Genomic DNA, 15,107 nt, shown 5'->3' with positions numbered 1-15,107 from the left:
TAATCAACGACCTCACCAGCAAGGAATCGAACCCTCGACCTACTGGGTGTGACTAGGGAACGCTTACCGGCTAGGCCACAAGGACACTAAAAGCAGTTCTAGACTCTGTTATATTTCACACAAAGCCTGTTCATCGAGCTGATGGCGCCGTGAACCTCATTGGGAAACTGCCCGTGCCTCTTATGTGGTGTCAGTAGCATTTTACCGAATCCAGCTGGTATGAAACGCGAGGTACATATATATACTTCATTTTTAGTCCATATAACACGCGGACTTTGAACATATAATCAACGACCTCACCAGCAAGGAATCGAACCCTCGACCTACTGGGTGTGACTAGGGAACGCTTACCGGCTAGGCCACAAGGACACTAAAAGCAGTTCTAGACTCTGTTATATTTCACACAAAGCCTGTTCAACGAGCTGATGGCTATCAGTTTTTTGCTAGATTTATTGATGCAGAAAAAAGGTATCGTATGAGACACGAAAATAAGAAACACTTGTTAAAGAATTCGTCCCTTTCAGATGTCAAGGAAGAGGAAAAAATACAAAACAAATTCTATATAATTTAGAAGATATTATTCCCAGTGTTAAGTATTAATTTTATTAACTTCATTTTGCTATTTATCAGTAGGTCCGTATTGTTTTTCTTATCTATAACCTTCTTATGATCCAGGTATCATATTTTCCATCGTTGTCCTTATTCTCTTCAGGTTAAATGATGAAGGTCTTATTAAAAGAAAGTATAAGATTTGATGTTTAAGAGTTTATAGTCGGTGCTACAAGGTAATCGTAATTTTGTGAAGACGATGGTACTGTAACACAGTTCTCACACAGGACTACCATGGAGATGGAGCGTCGACGGACAACTAAGCCCACAGCCCTAGCAGAGCGAGCTGGATTTGTGAAAATGTGGAGGGAGGGCATGTCTCTCCATGCTATCGCTCGAGAGACTGGTGTAAGCGTCACCACCGTCTTCAGGTGGATCCATCGGTGGCTGAAGGAGGGCAACGTCAACACCAGACCTCGTGGACACAGACCTCATTCAACATACGCTGAAGGACGCTCAGCTGCCTCTTACGCTGTTGTTTGTCATCCCACAGTTTCAGGGAACAAAGATCATATCCAGAATTTTCATTACGAGGTCCAAAAATCTCCACAGCATTTCCTGAACTTCCTGGAAAGAGAAGCGTGTCACAGCCAGTATGCTTACATGAATTACCTGAAGCTTCATGTCCAGCTCCACAACCTCCGCTCTGAGATCGAACATTTAAATTATTTTGTTATGCATTGCAATATAAATTTGGTCACTGAGAATGTTCTGACCAGAATGACCAATGTGTGTGTCCAAGACCATGGTGGAGACGAAAGAGATGTAAAGTCATCAGAAGAAAAATTTAAGACTCATTCCCGCACGATGGGAATCTGAACTGAGCCTTTATAGTCCCATAATAGGGCATTTATAAACTATGTAGTGAAAATAAAGAAATCTTATACAATTCTATTCTGTTGCTCAATTCTCTAAATTACTTCACCGTTTTTTGGATAAGCATATTACAAACTAGGTACTATTAGAAAACCATAAATTATAGCCATGGGCGTTTCATAAATATCATGCAGAAGCAATGAACTTTTTTTTCATATCCTCCGTTTCGTGTAAAATTATAAAACACGAAACTGTTTGAAAACATTTTACACATTCACCTCTACTCTCTAAAATATATGTCCAAGACTTGAACACTGAAATGAATCTTAATGGAGATACACTGGGATACACAAGTCACGTAATGCCTTCACACTGACAACCACTCTTAATGAGTCCTGCAAAATTCCCAAATTCTACGAAAATTCGTTTAAGAATGGAAAATATAATGGGGAGGTAGAAGCTTGGTTAAATTCAATAGTAATAAAAATCAGTATTTACCAATTGCACTTTCCAAATTAGGTGATCTCCCACCAATCACATTTCAGGACGCTATCATTCTGCCAAATTCTAAAATAGATATGCAAGGCCTCACCATTTCCTCTAATATGTCATGGAAGCAACACATCCACAACATTGCTAAAGCTGCCTCCCGAAAATTGGGAATGTTGTACAGATGCCGTAGCTACTTCACTCCTGAGCAGTTGCTTCAAGTATATAAGAGATTCATTCGTCCTAACTTGGAGTACTGTTAGATAGGGTGGAATCAAAGGCATTTCGTCTTATTACTCTCCTCCTTTAGTTGACAATCTTTCTTCCCTTTCTCTTCGCCGCAATGTTGCTTCACTCTCTCTCTCCTTTACAGGTACTTTAACGGGCAAAGGTCGGTGTATTTGGCATACTGTGTACCGCCGGCAAGGCCGTGGGTTCGTAACACAAGTCTTGCCCGCGGTGCCCACCATTTTTCTGTGGATGTCGGTCACACTAGAATAACCCGTTATAGTTTATCCTTCTTTCCTCACACAGCAACACTGTGGAATGCTCTGCCTTCTTCTGTGTTTCCATACTCATACAATCTGTCTCACTTTAAAACACTGGTTTTCCGGCATCTTCGTGTTGTAGATTAATATACTCTTGTGGGTCGATGACCTGTGCGCGGGAGGGCTAATCCCCGTAAAAAAAAAATTACATGACATAACATGAGAATTCTAGGCACATCATCGTGAAATGAGTAAACACTAGTCTTTTGGATTAACTCTCGCAAGAAATTTAATAACACACACACATACACTGCACAATGCTCAACACTTATTGCACAGTATCAATGACCCGTTTGTACAGACATAAATTATCTTACTCCATTAGCACATTTTGTAAGAACACAACTTTTCTTTATGTGAAATGTACTTATGAATTATAGATTTACACAATAATCACCTATAGTCTCTGAGCAGGCACTCACCTTGTAGCTTATAACTTCAAACTCCAATGAAACTACTTGATCCTCCAGTTAAATTATAACAACATTCACATTTGCTTCATTTTATAATCCTTACTTCAGTCTAGCTAAACTGGAAATATGCTATACCCCTGAAACAAAGCTGCGTACCTTACTGAGTCGTATTCCGACTGTATCAAAATACCGGGAGATTTATCGAAAAAAATTGCCTTTAAATTGATAGCATTTGTTTTTAATAAATTTTAACTCAGCTATGAGATGCAGCCTTTATACTGCTGGCCTTCCCGTCTATGGTAAGTAAGGTACAATGAAGGGTTCTTCCATTACCTCAATAGGCCCCAGCAATGACCAGCTCTCAGTCCATAATTTTGTGTATTATCATGGCTAGACGCTATTCGTGGGTTTTCAGGGACACATGACGTTAGCACAAGGAACACAGAATACAAAGAGTGGGTTGGTTGATGGTGTTTCAGGGACACGTGGCCTGGAATATAGCAAAAATTAGACTCTTTTTATAATATCTCTTCGTGTTTTCTTCTTTCCTTGTGGTTATCAGCATATACCTAGATCACGCGCACCTACAGTGATTTACTTGCATATATATATATATATATATATATATATATATATATATATATATATATATATATATATATATATATATATATATATATATATATGTCATGTAGATCCACAATGAAAACGTGGATAAGATAAATCTTGATAAAATCACACGGGAAAAGGGAAACAACGGAGCACCTTAGCTTTCGTCTTTATTCAAGACATCTTCAGAAGCAACTGGATTACATGGACAGAGAGAGGCTTAAATATACAGGGTGACCTTAAAAACAGGAGGTCAGGTCATAATGATGTCATCCACTAAGATGAAAGAGGAAGGTAAAGTTTGAAGAGGGAAGTACAGGGGGAGATTGAAAGCAGGTGGGCTATCCACCTCACACGCACACCTGGCGGGGACGAGATTGAAGTCTAAGGGGTCAAGGTTGACAAGCTAAGCGAAACTAAGATATCGATGGCTTAGGGAGAGTCTCTGGGTCCGTGTGTCTCTGTAGGGGAAGTCCCCATCTTTTTCTTTATTATGTGTATATTGGTAGTGGATCTGGTTCCTGTTGGCTCTTTATACTTTTTGTCCACCAGTTGTGTGATGTGATATTGTTGTATTATGTTATTTGGTGTAGTATGGGGTGTTGTGTTTATTGGATTTTTCCCCAAATTGCGTTAACTTGGGTGTGTATTCTGGTGTTGGGTGGGTCTCTGCTGTGGTCTGTATGTCTTGTAATGTTTGTGTATACGGTGGTCTGTGTCTTACCCCTCTTCTTATGTCTTGCACTGCCTGTAGTTCTTGTTTGCTTGTTTTTTTTATTTTATGCTGAGTGGAATTGGGGATATTCTAGATGATGTCTAACAAATGCTTTGTATAGTGTAGTTGTGTTTTGGTTGCAGAGTCGTTGTAGTTTGGTCAGTTGTGCTTTGGCCATTGCAATTCTTTCATTAATGTGTGGGAGGATACCATTTCTTGTGATTTTAAGGCCGAGGATTTTTCCGTTGTTTGCATATGGTATGTGTTGGTTGCTTACGAATATTGGAGAGGGTTGGTTTTTGCAATATATATTATTTTGAGTTTTTGCGTGTTGATTTTATTTTTCATTTTCTTTCTTTGTTGTTCATGGGCTCAATCTCTCTGCTTGTTCTGAGTGCCATCATTCTTATGGATTTTCCTGGGTATTGGATATTTTGGGTTACATCGTCTGCATATGCCACGTATTCAGAGTTCATTGGTTTAAGCATGTCTCCTGTATAAATAGTGTATAAGGTGGGGGATAAATTGCTGCCTTGTGGCACTCCACTATAAAGGTTGAAGGTTTTTCCTATATAGTGATCGACGTTGAGTTTGGCTTCTCTGTTGTCTGTTGCAGGCTGCCTTTGCTATGGATTCGTAAATTAGGGTTATTGCAGAGTTTGTACCTCGGTTTTTTTCGAAAGCCGTGTTGTCTCGGGTTATATTTATCTTCGTAGTCTAAATAGTTTCTTAGTCTGTGGTAAATTATTGTTTCCAGTATTTTGCCGTTTGTGTTGGGTTTTTCCATCTTTGGGTATGAGCCTTACCTTTGCTGTTTTAAATTTTGACGGAAAAATCCGGCTGCTAGTGAGGCATTGAAAATTTCTGCGAGTTTTTTTATCATTGGCGGTGTTAAGTTTTGCAGCACAGTTTTGATTATTTGGGTAATTCCAGGAGACTTATTCTTAAAGCTGGTTACAGTATTTTCGATATATTTTGTGGTTATTGGAGCAATTAGTGGGTTGCTATGTAATGTGTTGAGTTTGATTGTCCTATGGGGTTGCCATTTCTCTGTGTTCTGATTCAGGTGTTTTCTCACCATCTGTTCGGTCTCTCTGCAAAAGTTTCTGTTGTCGTCCTCCGTGATTTTGTATATGCCGCTCCATATGGTTCTGAATATTGTTTCTTTGAGTTCGGGTTCTGTGATTTTTTGTCCATTGCTGTCTATGAGGTATCTATTTTCCACTGAATTAAATCCCATGCGGTTTATAATTTTGGTCCAAAACGATTTTGGGTTTCTGTAATCCGCTTGTGTGTCTTGATTAGTTAACTCCATTTTTTATTGCCTTTTCTTGTGAATCTTTCTTTGAGTTTCTCTTTGAGTTAGTGTAGTGGTGTCTTGGCTCCAGCCGTGTGTTTTTATGTATTCGTGTATATTTGTGAATCTGGTTTGGATCGTCTTCTCTTCATGTGTTAGATATGCTTATGATAGTGTGCGAAATGTTGATTTTGGTATGTTGTTTTCCATTGCTGTGGCGTTCTGCTGTGCATTCGGTGTTGAGGGCTGTTTTAAGGTTGTCCCAGTTTGCTTTATTAAAAGCATATCTTGGAATCGAGGGAATTTGTACGGGAGATGTAGAGAGCGTTAATATTATGGGCAGGTGGTCACTGGTAGTGGTGGGTCCAAGTTTTATATGTGTATGCAGATGGTGGTGTCTATTGGCCTGGATTATATCGGGTTTCCCTGAGTTTCCCGCCGTTATAAATGTTTCGAAATCAGGGCCGACATGGGTGATGCTGTCATGTTCGATTAGGTCGCTTAGGATGTTTCCTCCTGGTTTTCTGTTGCGGTGTCCGAGGATAGTATGTCGTTGCATTTAGGTCTCCTAAGAAGTAAGCAGGGTTGTTTCGTCTGATAAACTTTAGGTCTCCTGTTGAGGATCAAGGTCTTCTAAATGGTATGTTGGATGTTCCTATTGTTATTGGGCCTCTGGTTGATGTATGTGATAGTTGAAGATTTTTATTTTATCTTTTTACGGCCGTGTAAATTGATTAGTATAATGTCTGGATCGAATATGTTATATAGGTTTATGATTTCCGTTTTTCTGATTGGGGTCCAGGCTAGTACAGTGTGTTGTATAATGTTCCTATATATGTAGTCGTGGGTCCCTCGGTTTTTTTGAGGGCTGTTTATTGGCTCTTGATTCCCCTGTTGAGTGTGTGTGTCGGTCTTCCTTTAATCCTGTTCTTATTTTCTTGAATTTTGATGGTTCTACTTTTTCTGTTTTATTGACTCTGGTGCTAAGTCTTCGGGTTCTGATCAGGGTTTCTATGTGGGCTTCTTCTACCCTTCCGTCCTCGTATGTGTACTTGATCAGTCCTTCCTCTATTTCCTGTAGTTGTCTTTCATTTGACACTGTTGGTGGTGAGGTGGCAGAGTAAAAGCGTTTCCGATTCCGTCGTCGTAGTCTGGTATCTTGTAGGGGGTTTGTTTGGTGTTGATGGGGGGGCTCAGTGGCCAGCGGAGGTCTCCTTCCGTGTTTTTGGTCTCGTTTGGTCTATTTTGTCTGTTTGCGGTCTGTCCTTGGAGATGCGGTGAACTACAGACTGTACTCACCCCTGAAGATGTGAATTACACGAAAGCGCTTGGGAACTTTGTGTTTTCTTCTTTCCTTGTGGTTATCAGCATATATATATATATATATATATATATATATATATATATATATATGTAATATCCAGAAATTTCAGAGTAATTTCAAATGCCCCGCCATGAGTGATACTGAGCGTTCAAGGTCATCTGAGGGGAGGGAGCGCTGCCTGCTCGTAGCGAGAGATTGCGGAACTAGGCCTATATGATATTAAATGTGATTTACCGAATTAATAATGATGCGATTCATGAAGTTAAGGGACTATTATTGAATTTGAAATTATTATAGATCGTTTAGCAGTCTGAATAATGTTACGGGTGTCCCAAGGAGTTATTAGTTAGGCGGAAAATATATCACGTAGGCCCAAGCTAGCGCCTTGGGGAGACGCGACGCTGGCTAGGCCCAGTCCCGGAGAGCATTCACACAGACAAGACGTTCCGCGCGTCCATCAGAAATAGTCACGTGGCCTAGTCACCTGTGCTGCGCTATTGCAGTATAACAAGTAAGTCTCATTCGATCTCAGACAGGGTTAGATAGGGCAGTGATAAAGTAAACTAGAGCTAACAGTGAGTTCATTTCAGGGTTTCCGTCAGAACCCACTTGACTGGAGTTGACCGGAGTTGACTGCGAGAGATTGACTGCCGTTGATGATTGAGGGTGGCGATTGTCGCCATTGGACCGATCAGTGTAGGCCTGTCACTGTTTAGCGGGGTAGCAAAGGATCTCTTGAGTGAACGAGTGCTCCCGACAACTAAAACGACACGGGACCAGCATCAGCAGTGGGTGATCAGTTCTTACCACTCCGGTGCACAACCCCACATGTCCCGAGCAGCTAGTGAAACCCTCTTGCTAACGGGAAGCTAAAGTTTCTCTCAACTGTACAAGGTCTGATTGGCTCACTCCCTTCCGCTTTATGGACGCACTGGGAGTACACTGAGGCTATCTGAGTAAACTAATGGTCACACACTGAGACCGTGAGTCTAGGTCTCTAGGAGATACCTAGAGGAACATTTTCCCTCCCTTATTACGGGTGTAGTTAACACCATTCCTCAGACTGATATTATCTTGACGTGTGTAGTTTAATAGTTTCTAAATAATTTTGATAATATTGTTTTGAATGTTTGTGCCATTAAGTGGAACCAGAGTGATACTGTGATTTGATTCTTTTAATGCCTCTAATTGTTCTTCATAATTCTGATCTCAGGTATAACCTTGTTCCCCAGAGTAGTGGTTAGGTTAGGTTAGGAAGTGTACATCTGTTGAGGTGCTATAATTTTGTTGAGTGCCCTTAAGGCCTATTCAGTGTAGAGTATTTAATTCCTTAAATTTTATTACCATTTCCTCAGTGACTGATATAATTTTGTTGAGTGCCCTTAAGGCCTATTCATTGTAGAGTATTTAATTCCTTAAATTTTATTACCATTTCCTCAGTGACTGATATTATCTTGCTGAAAGCCCTTAAGGCCTATTCATTGTGGAGTATTTAATTTCTTATTTTTTAGTACCATTTCCTAAGTGACTGATATTATTTTGGGAAAGCCTTAAGGCCTGTTCATATGTGCAATTAACATTTCTTAATACTTTAAATTTATTGTTGCCTGTGTTTCTAATAATTTCTATGTCATGTATAACTTTTATTCCCCAGAGTAGTGGTTAAAGTTTAAGTTAAGAGGTGCGCATATTGGTGTACCATTATTTGATTGTGTTTGTAGTGTTGGAGGGAATATAAGTGTCTAAATTTTACAGTGTGTCTCATTCATCCCAGTCACAGACGCTATCCTTCCACGGGTCACGGACAGTTCATTTTGTGTAGTAGATTTAAGTGTTCTTGTGCTGGTTCGGGATTTTTCTCAAAGGGGCGCTTCCACTGCCTTTACCATCTATTAAATTTTAATAAACCCCAAGTCAAGTGAGAAATTAAAGTCCAGCAAATTCCGACCGGTTACATATATATATATATATATATATATATATATATATATATATATATATATATATATATATATATATATATATATATATATATATATATATATATATATATATATATATATATATATATATATATTTATTTATTTTTTTTTTATTCTTGTTTGTTTCCATGGATTCAAACAATAAATATATGAGATTTTCTCTGCAAAAATCAGCGCAACTCAAGTTCCACTTGACATTAAACTGACATACCAGTATATTGCAGTTCGATTTTAGCGTGTCCGTCAAACTGTTTATGTGATCTGAAGGTCAAGAAATGGTAAAATTTTGATGTTTCTTCTGTGGCAAAATTCTATTTCTGCATCATATGTGAGACTCGAGGTATCATAGATATTATTGAATGCTTGTATTGTTTATCAGTCTCTTGTAATTGTTGTGTTTTATTTCGGTTAATTAAAATTATTCAGTGTCTTTCTAGTGAATATCTTTAATTATCTTCATAATCGCTAAATAAATCACAATAATTTAATTTTACTAAGTACAATATTCAAAGTAATTTCACTTGAAATAAATTTAAAACTATTGCTTTGTTTTAATTCACTAACTCGTTACATTTCTCAGTCTATGAAGAGCGACCAAGATGGCGAAGACTGCCATATCACTGCTGTGTTACCTAACTCTCGCTGTGGTGGCGACTGTTGGGCAGCTTCCTCGCTCTTATGGTAAGATGTCAATATATGACCGACTTACTCCCACCACTTATGTTCTAACCAAACAAATTCACTAACACAAGGCCTATTGTTATTCCTTCTGGAAGATCTGTTTTGCCATTAAACAAATTTTCCAAGACTTTCATCAGCCTTGGGAAACTCATGATAAGTTTGATGATCATAATTATTCTGGTCAGAAAGGGTAATAGTACACTATATATCTGTAATTAGTCTATGTTGCATAAATACTCATATTATATGCATAATTAATTGGCAGAGAAAATGGTCCAAAAATATATGAAATATGGTCTATATACTAAGCAGCTAAAATTTTAAACCAAAGACAATGATATTCTATAAATATCTTGAAATAATGAAAAATACTGTACTAGTATGAAGATTATCTACTCACCGAGAGCATCTAAGAAGTGTTACGAGTTAATGAAATTTGAAATTCACTTTGAAAAAATCCAAAGCTTATGTAACTGAGATCAGATACAGATCCGTAGTTTAGTGTTAAGATTCTGTTTAATGTGTCGATTTACGATATCTTTACCTTCACTTATGTCTAAAAAAGATTTAACCAACATTCCAAACCTGACCCACTTGATCATTTCTGAGTCGACATTATCTAATCACACGCTTCTTTTGTATGTATGTATATATATATATATATATATATATATATATATATATATATATATATATATATATATATATATATATATATATTGATAAAATCACACGTCTTTATTCAAGACATCTTCAGAGGCAACTGGATTACATTATTCCTCCATGGTATAGATATGTAGATGATGTTCTTTGTCTTTGGCCTGGAAACAGTGACCCATTGGAATTTTTAGACAAGCTTAATGATATTGTCCCTAGTATCACATTCAAAATTGAAAGAGAAATAAATGGATCCCTTCCATTCCTTGATATGCTTATCATGAGAAATGGTCAAAACTTCAAATTTAAGGTATACAGAAAGCCCACTCAGGTAGACATTTTCATTCACCTTTTATCGAATCATCTGGAGTCTACCAAAATGTCAGTTTTTTCTGCTATGTTCTTAAGATGTCTGCGTATTTGTGACTCTGAATTTATTGACGATGAATTGAAACACATTCGTTCCATTGCACAGAAACTCGGGTACCCTTCTGTGTTTGTTGATCGTTGTTTTAATAGGGCTAAAAAATCCTTTCATTCCTCTCAAACCAGACAAGTTCCTACACTTAAGAATATTTTGACTCTGCCCTATCGTAATGAATTTGTCCCGTTAGTTTGGTCCCTCAAGCTTCTAAATATTAATGTTGTTTTCAAGTATGACTCAACCATTACCAATATGTTAATAAGGAATAGCCCAAGTTTGAATGTAAATAGAAGTGTTTATTGTATTCCATGTAGCAAATGTAATTGTAATTATGTAGGATAGACAGGAAAAACACTGCAGCTCAGAATCAAACAACATAAGTATAAGATGATGGATGGTGTTATATGTAGTTATGATCTATATCTATATAAAACAAAGAAGTATATCTGTTTGTCTAAAATAGATATGCAAGGCCTCACCATTTCCTCTAGTATGTCATGGAAGCAACACATCCACAACATTGCTAAAGCTGCCTCCCGAAATTTGGGAATGCTGTACAGATGCCGTAGCTACTTCACTCCTGAGCAGTTGCTTCAAGTATATAAGAGATTCATTCGTCCTAACTTGGAGTACTGTTAGATAGGGTGGAATCAAAGGCATTTCGTCTTATTACTCTCCTCCTTTAGTTGACAATCTTTCTTCCCTTTCTCTTCGCCGCAATGTTGCTTCACCCTCTCTCTCCTTTACAGGTACTTTAACGGGCAAAGGTCGGTGTATTTGGCATACTGTGTACCGCCGGCAAGGCCGTGGGTTCGTAACACAAGTCTTGCCCGCGGTGCCCACCGTTTGTCTGTGGATGTCGGTCACACTAGAATAACCCGTTATAGTTTATCCTTCTTTCCTCACACAGCAACACTGTGGAATGCTCTGCCTTCTTCTGTGTTTCCATACTCATAAAATCTGTCTCACTTTAAAACACTGGTTTTCCGGCATCTTCGTGTTGTAGATTAATATACTCTTGTGGGTCGATGACCTGTGCGCGGGAGGGCTAATCCCCGTAAAAAAAAATAATTACATGACATAACATGAGAATTCTAGGCACATCATCGTGAAATGAGTAAACACTAGTCTTTTGGATTAACTCTCGCAAGAAATTTAATAACACACACACATACACTACACAATGCTCAACACTTATTGCACAGTGTCAATGACCCGGTTGTACAGACATAAACTATCTTACTCCATTAGCACATTTTGTAAGAAAAACGCAACTTTTCTTTATGTGAAATGTAGTTATGAATTATAGATTTACACAATAATCACCTATAGTCTCTGAGCAGGCACTCACCTTGTAGCTTATAACTTCAAACTCCAATGAAACTACTTGATCCTCCAGTTAAATTATAACAACATTCACATTTGCTTCATTTTATAATCCTTACTTCAGTCTAGCTAAACTGGAAATATGCTATACCCCTGAAACAAAGCTGCGTACCTTACTGAGTCGTATTCCGACTGTATCAAAATACCGGGAGATTTATCGAAAAAAATTGCCTTTAAATTGATAGCATTTGTTTTTAATAAATTTTAACTCAGCTATGAGATGCAGCCTTTATACTGCTGGCCCTCCCGTCTATGGTAAGTAAGGTACAATGAAGGGTTCTTCCATTACCTCAATAGGCCCCAGCAATGACCAGCTCTCAGTCCATAATTTTATGTATTATCATGGCTAGACGCTATTCGTGGGTTTTCAGGGACACATGACATTAGCACAAGGAACACAGAATACAAAGAGTGGGTTGGTTGATGGTGTTTCAGGGACACGTGGCCTGGAATATAGCAAAAATTAGACTCTTTTTATAATATCTCTTAGTTAACACCTAAACGTGTGAATTGAATTACTTACAAACTATAAGAGGGCGCTCTCAGCCTTCATAGTGTGGAAACGACTGGGTTTCCCATGGATAAGGTGTACGCCACGACGACATGGTGAGGCTTTGACAACTACAGTAGAGTCAGAGAGGCTGACTCTAGTTAAAAAAACGTCAGCATGTATATATATATATATTTATATATACTGTATATATATATATATATATATATATATATATATATATATATATATATATATATATATATATATATATATATATATATATATATATATATATATTTATATATATATTTCATGTAGATCCACAATGAAAACGTGGATAAGATAAATCTTGATAAAATCACACGGGAAAAGGGAAACAACGGAGCACCTTAGCTTTCGTCTTTATTCAAGACATCTTCAGAGGCAACTGGATTACATGGACAGAGAGAGGCTTAAATATACAGGGTGACCTTAAAAACATGAGGTCAGGTCATAATGATGTCATCCACTAATCCCCACACCAACACACACGTAGAGGAGCTTAAGAGAAGGGGGGTGACGTGACTAGTCAGGTCAGGTAAAAAATAAGGGACCCACTAAATAACTATCATACATCTAGATCAAAGGTTTTCAAAGCATTTTTAACCTTGGGCCACTGACAAATAAATTTATGTAACATATTATCAGTTTTGAACTGACCATCACTAAGGTTTATTGATTTTAATTCCTTAATCAAACTAGCTTCAACCAGAAGTCTTTCTGTGACACAAGATGATTTAAATACTTCTAAGCTTTTTTCCCAAGCAATGGGGTGATTATTATTCCTAACATGAACGAACAAGGCACTGCTTTCAGATGCTGTTCTGATATTATACTTATGTTGTTTGATTCTGAGCTGCAGAGTTTTTCCTGTCTGACCTACATAATTACAATTACATTTGCTACATGGAATACAATAAACACTTCCATTTACATTCAAACTTGGGCTATTTCTTATTAACATATTGGTAATGGTTGAGTCATATTTGAAAACAACATTAATATTTAGAAGCTTGAGGGACCGAATTAATGGGACAAATTCATTACGATAGGGCAGAGTCAAAATATTCTTAAGTGTAGGAATTTGCCTGGCTAAAAAATCCTTTCATTCCTCTCAAACCAGACAAATTCCTACATAAATAGGTACTCACATAGATATACCACATTGGTGGCGACAGGAACAACACAGTAATAAAATAAAGTAAGTAACAGGTGACGGGTGTCGCTCAAAAGAACGTGAACTGAATGACAAGAGGACTGGACTAAACTCTGTCTACAGGTGGAGTACTATATATAGGGTTGCTTCCCGCCAATGTGACCAGCCTGTGAAACATGGGTCGTTTAACGATGCAGATGGTCATTAGAGAAACAAAGAATGCTTGTTACAATACTAAATGAAGAAATAAGATGGGCTTGAACAAATAATAACAGTTAAAACCTTAACAGCACAGGTTAAGGTGACTAGATTATATAATAGTAAATATAACACATCATTACAGGAATAACATGGAACAACATGGAAGCATGTTATAAAAAAAATAGAAAAATATGACACGGTCGTAACAATATATATATAAATATATATATATATATATATATATATATATATATATATATATATATATATATATATATATATATATATATATATATATATATATATATATATGTGTGTGTGTGTGTGTGTGTGTATGTGTGTGTTTGTATGTGTGTGTGTGTGTGTGTGTGTGTTTGTGTGTGTGTGTGTGTTTGTGTGCGTGTGTGTGTGTGTGTGTGTGTTTGTGTGCGTGTGTGTGAAAGTTATTAGTTTTAGAGATAACCATACAATAAACGCAACATACCCATTTCCGAGATACAGATTTTTCATTGTTATTATAAAGTTAAAAACATTAATTATTCTATAAAAATAACCCCTCCATTTCAGACAAACCAAATTTTATCTAAATGGTCTATGTTATTTATATTAATACAGGAGCTCTTTATCTGTTGTTTGTATTTGTTTAGTGTAATGTTTACATACACTATATATCACACCGGAATGTTTATAAATAATTTCGATTTTTTTAGAAGACTTATCACTATTCGGCAATTATCCCTAATATCCAAATTCTTTAGAGAGCATTTGTTCGGGTGAGCTGGTAGGATTCATCTTTAAAACTTCTCTTCCCTCGTCAGTTCATCATAAAAGGATCTCAGTACTTACTAATGCCTTGGAGTCACTCCTGGCAGCCGAGTCACACCCTCGCTGTACACTCATATTCCTCACTGACGGCAGTATCTCAACTACCTCTGTCTTCAAGGTGAGTATAATAGATTTATTTCAGGGAAACTGCTATGATATAGAACCATATTATGTTTGGGTGTATAGTTTCATGTTTAAAAAAAAAAAAAAAAAAAAAAAAAAAAAAAATATATATATATATATATATATATATATATATATATATATATATATATATATATATATATATATATATATATATATATATATATATATATATATATATATATATATATATATATATATATATATATATATATATATATATCATATAGATCCACAATGAAAACGTGGATAAGATAAATCTTGATAAAATCACTCAGAAAAAAGGGAACCATTGGAGC

General features: G+C 36.9%; 2 protein-coding genes across 2 annotated transcripts in view; both read left to right on the top strand.

Annotated features, from left to right (window-relative positions):
- LOC121879814 overlaps nucleotides 1-1,625 on the top strand; it is a gene marked incomplete at its 5' end in the record, with an annotated part of 30,426 nt that extends 28,801 nt beyond the window's left edge. The window contains one exon of the mRNA XM_042386607.1: nucleotides 837-1,625. Coding sequence (XP_042242541.1) covers nucleotides 837-872 — 36 coding nt within the window. The remainder of the gene's footprint in view (nucleotides 1-836) is intronic.
- LOC121879817 (probable glutamate receptor) overlaps nucleotides 1-15,107 on the top strand; it is a 46,299-nt gene that overhangs the window by 5,627 nt on the left and 25,565 nt on the right. The window contains exons 2-3 of the mRNA XM_042386610.1: nucleotides 9,383-9,483; nucleotides 14,658-14,782. Of these exons, the coding sequence (XP_042242544.1) occupies nucleotides 9,402-9,483; nucleotides 14,658-14,782 (207 nt within the window). The 5' untranslated portion in view covers nucleotides 9,383-9,401. The remainder of the gene's footprint in view (nucleotides 1-9,382; nucleotides 9,484-14,657; nucleotides 14,783-15,107) is intronic.

The sequence above is a fragment of the Homarus americanus genome, unplaced genomic scaffold, assembly GCF_018991925.1.
Source record: "Homarus americanus isolate GMGI-L3 unplaced genomic scaffold, GMGI_Hamer_2.0 scaffold13662, whole genome shotgun sequence".
Taxonomy (NCBI): domain Eukaryota; kingdom Metazoa; phylum Arthropoda; class Malacostraca; order Decapoda; family Nephropidae; genus Homarus; species Homarus americanus.
This window is presented reverse-complemented; position numbering and strand designations above follow the sequence as displayed.